Source organism: Vitis riparia, chromosome 10 (assembly GCF_004353265.1).
Source record: "Vitis riparia cultivar Riparia Gloire de Montpellier isolate 1030 chromosome 10, EGFV_Vit.rip_1.0, whole genome shotgun sequence".
Lineage (NCBI taxonomy): Eukaryota > Viridiplantae > Streptophyta > Magnoliopsida > Vitales > Vitaceae > Vitis > Vitis riparia.
Genome location: NC_048440.1, coordinates 3773135 through 3776542, shown reverse-complemented (window position 1 = coordinate 3776542; position 3408 = coordinate 3773135). Strand labels below are relative to the sequence as shown.

The 3408-nt window shown below is 35.4% G+C and overlaps 1 protein-coding gene across 1 annotated transcript; it reads right to left on the bottom strand.

Annotated features, from left to right (window-relative positions):
* Positions 1-344: 344 nt before the first annotated feature.
* On the bottom strand, positions 345-2294 carry LOC117924039 (stilbene synthase 2-like). The gene is made up of 2 exons (XM_034842588.1): positions 2034-2294; positions 345-1644 (listed from the first exon to the last, which is right to left on the bottom strand). Exons 1-2 carry the CDS (start codon positions 2209-2211, stop codon positions 644-646), a joined length of 1179 nt encoding a protein of 392 aa, XP_034698479.1. The 5' UTR covers positions 2212-2294; the 3' UTR covers positions 345-643.
* Positions 2295-3408: the final 1114 nt, after the last annotated feature.

Here is a 3408-nt window from a genome sequence, read left to right as displayed (position 1 = left end):
AAGGAGTAGTTAAGGAATTAATAAAGTAAAAATATTTTAAAATCCCTATCTTGTTGAATTATTGAAGATCACCTAATTAATTAGGCAACCTATTTATGAGGATAACTATCTTCTATACCTTTTCAGATGGTACAAGAATTTATCCACATACGGAGGAGCAGTTAAGTAATTGATAAAGGTAAAGTCTTTTGAATCAAATGTTGCGGGATTATGGAAGTTAACTAATCAACCGCCCTGTTTTCTCTTTTCAAATTGTTGCATTACTTTTGACATCCACATGGCTTTGCTTCTGTCACACAAATGCAGCTATCATGCAGCAGACTTCTTAGTTAGAAAGGGAAAAGGCAATTTGTTATTTTATTCTTTTCTTTGTATTACTCTCAACAATCTTTAAAAGAACACGGTGGATGTTTATACAACTTTTGAGGGAATTTCATCTAGATAACGAAACTGTAAGAACTTGATGTCTCATCCCTTTTAACTTGAGGTTACTAATGAAGCCCTCCAACAAGCACTAATTTGAACCACAAACATCAATTTTAATAAAGAATAAAAGATGTTACAAATAGAAGACATATATGTCTTTATTAACTCCTATTTGATTTAATTGGAAATTGTCCCCTTCTGATTTTTTTCCTTTCACTCAATTTGTAGCCCCAGCAACGCTATGCAGTACAACAGTTTCAATGGTTAGACCTGGCCCAAAACCAAATAAAACACCCCAATCTAATCCTTCACCTGTGGTGGTCCTTTCTTCCTTGAGTGATTTCTTTCTCATCTCATCCAAAATAAACAACACGCATGCACTTGACATATTACCATACTCACTTAAGATGTGTCTTGTTGCTTCAAGTTTCTTTTTCTCCAAATTGAGTTTTGCTTCAACTGCATCCAGAATGGCTGGGCCACCTGGATGAGCGATCCAAAACAAGGAGTTCCAATCACTAATACCAAGTGGGGCAAAAGCTTGAGTCAAGCACTTCTCTATATTCTCGGAAATCAAAGTAGGCACATTAGGCCACAAATGAAAGGTTAGACCCACCTCACGTAAGTTGCCAGCAATAGCACCTTGTGTATTAGGAATGAATGTTTGGGCCGCTGAAACAAGTTGGAAGAGTGGTCGTTCAATGGAGGTATCTGGATCTGATCCAACAATTACAGCTGCCGACCCATCACCAAAAAGGGCTTGACCTACTAAAGAGTCTAAATGGGTTTCAGAAGGTCCACGAAAAGTAACAACTGTGATCTCAGAGCATACCACAAGAACTCGTGCTCCTGCATTATTCTCTGCGAGATCCTTCGCAGTTCGGAGAACAGTCCCACCTGCATAGCAGCCTTGATGATACAACATCACTCTTCTAACTGATGTTTCGAGGCCTAGAAGATTGGCTAGTTTATAGTCTGCACCGGGCATTTCTACTCCCGAAGTTGTACAAAATACAAGATGAGTGATCTTGGACTTAGGCTGCCCCCACTCTTTAAGAGCCTTCAATGCGGCCTCCTTACCAAGCTTAGGTACCTCAGCAGTGATAATTTCTTGGCGTATGTTGAGCGATGGAGCCATGTAAGCACCCATATTTGGGTGCTCTTCAAGCATTTCTTCAGTCAAATGAATGTATCGCTTTTTGATCATTGATTTCTCACCTATATATAAGTTAAAGGAATTTAATATATTAGCTAATGGACTAGCAAAGCAAAATTCATTCAGTAATAATGGGCAGCTTAATTCATTATCACTCAAGATGATCAACATAAATATAAAACAGATTATTACTTATTATTACAATAACTATGTGTTCCTAGGCAGGGCAATTAATTTATATAGGATTGGAAAGAGCAGCGCTATTACGAAATATTAAATCAATGTATAGCGCCTCATTTTTCACAGATTTAATTAGTTTACAGAAAAGCAACACACAGGAAGCTTGAAGAAAACTTGGCAATTCTTGCAGGGGAATCTTAAAGCATTATGATAATTATACATATACGTATGTAATGGATGTTCCAATTGATGCATGAATATATATACTTACATATGCGGTTGAACTTCTTCTTCAAGTCGGTCATGTGCTCGCTTTTAGTGACCCGGAAATAGTAATCAGCGTACTCGGACTGGTAGACACAGTTGTCTGGAGTAGCAGTGCCAATGGCTAGAATGGTGGCCGGCCCCTTGGCACGTTGAGCGTTTCTAATGTCCTCCACAGATGCCATTGATGACTAGTAAAATCCTCCACAGAGCTTCAAAGAGATAGAAGAAAAGAGAAGAGTATGCGGACAAGTCCTGCACAGAAGCTGGGTTGCCAAAGTAGCGTGTGAGTGTTGGATATTTATAAGTAATAGAAATGCTGTGTCCACGTCTCACCCACTTGTAGCTGGTGGTGGGGTGGTCTTGTTCAATACTTCCGTGCTGATTTGAATCACGTGGAGGGGATTTACTGAGAAAGTAGTCAATTTTGTATGACATCAGCCCTTCAGCCTTCAGCCTCCATCCTCCAGCCTCCATTTAAATCTCTTCCGCCGTCTCATTTGACCATATTTTTTTATTGGCTGAAGCATTTTTCAATTTATGTTTTTATTTTTCATTTTATAGCAAAAATTAAATTAAATTTTAAAATGGTTGGATTCATATATTTTTTTTCTGTTTTTAGATTTGACAATAGTCTTTTTGAGAATATGAGAAGCCTAAAACAAAAATAATAAAATATATTTATTTATAAATCTAAAAATATTTATTTTTTAAATAAAAAGAAAAATAAAATAAAATTGCATCCAAATGACATACGGTGTCTGAGTTCAATGAGTGTTGGCTGGTGAAAGTTTTGTAAATTAAATAATGCATAGATTTTTTTCTTTTCAATTTTGGTTGGCTCCAGTGGAGTCTCTGAGGTATTGGTTGGTGGAGAGTTCATATTCACCGGGGAAGGTCTTGGACTTGGACTATAAAGTATAAACAATAAGTTGTGGCCTATTTATTCAAAATTTGAAGAGCACCTTATCTAAAAAGGATATATTTAATTCTTAAAGATTCTTTAAAAAAAAAAAATCTTAAAGAGAACCTTCTTAAATTTGGAATGTATTCTTCATAATAATTTATTTCATTAAAATTACCAAATTTCTAAATCCTTTAAGTAATTTCTATTAACATGCATTTTTTTTTACATGTGTTCTCACTCAATGACGAGACTTTTTTTTACTATGGAAAAAATAACTTCTGAAATGGTGTTGTCATTTATTTTAATTTTATTTTGAAAGGGAAAACAAAATAATAAATAAAACATTAGTGGCTTTTTTTTTTTTTTTTTTGAAGAAAAAGACATGTTTGTAAAAAACCAAATCTAAATCCGGGGATTAGGTTACTTATTAGAAATATACCACAAGATAACATATCATAAGCCTTAAAAGGATCTC

Bases quoted from the DNA above. Each gene is read 5' to 3' on its own strand.
- LOC117924039 (XM_034842588.1), bottom strand. From the start codon at position 2,211: ATGGCATCTGTGGAGGACATTAGAAACGCTCAACGTGCCAAGGGGCCG. The intron at 1,645-2,033 runs GTAAGTATATAT...ACTTATATATAG, and splicing joins GAAGAAGTTCAACCGCATAT to GTGAGAAATCAATGATCAAA.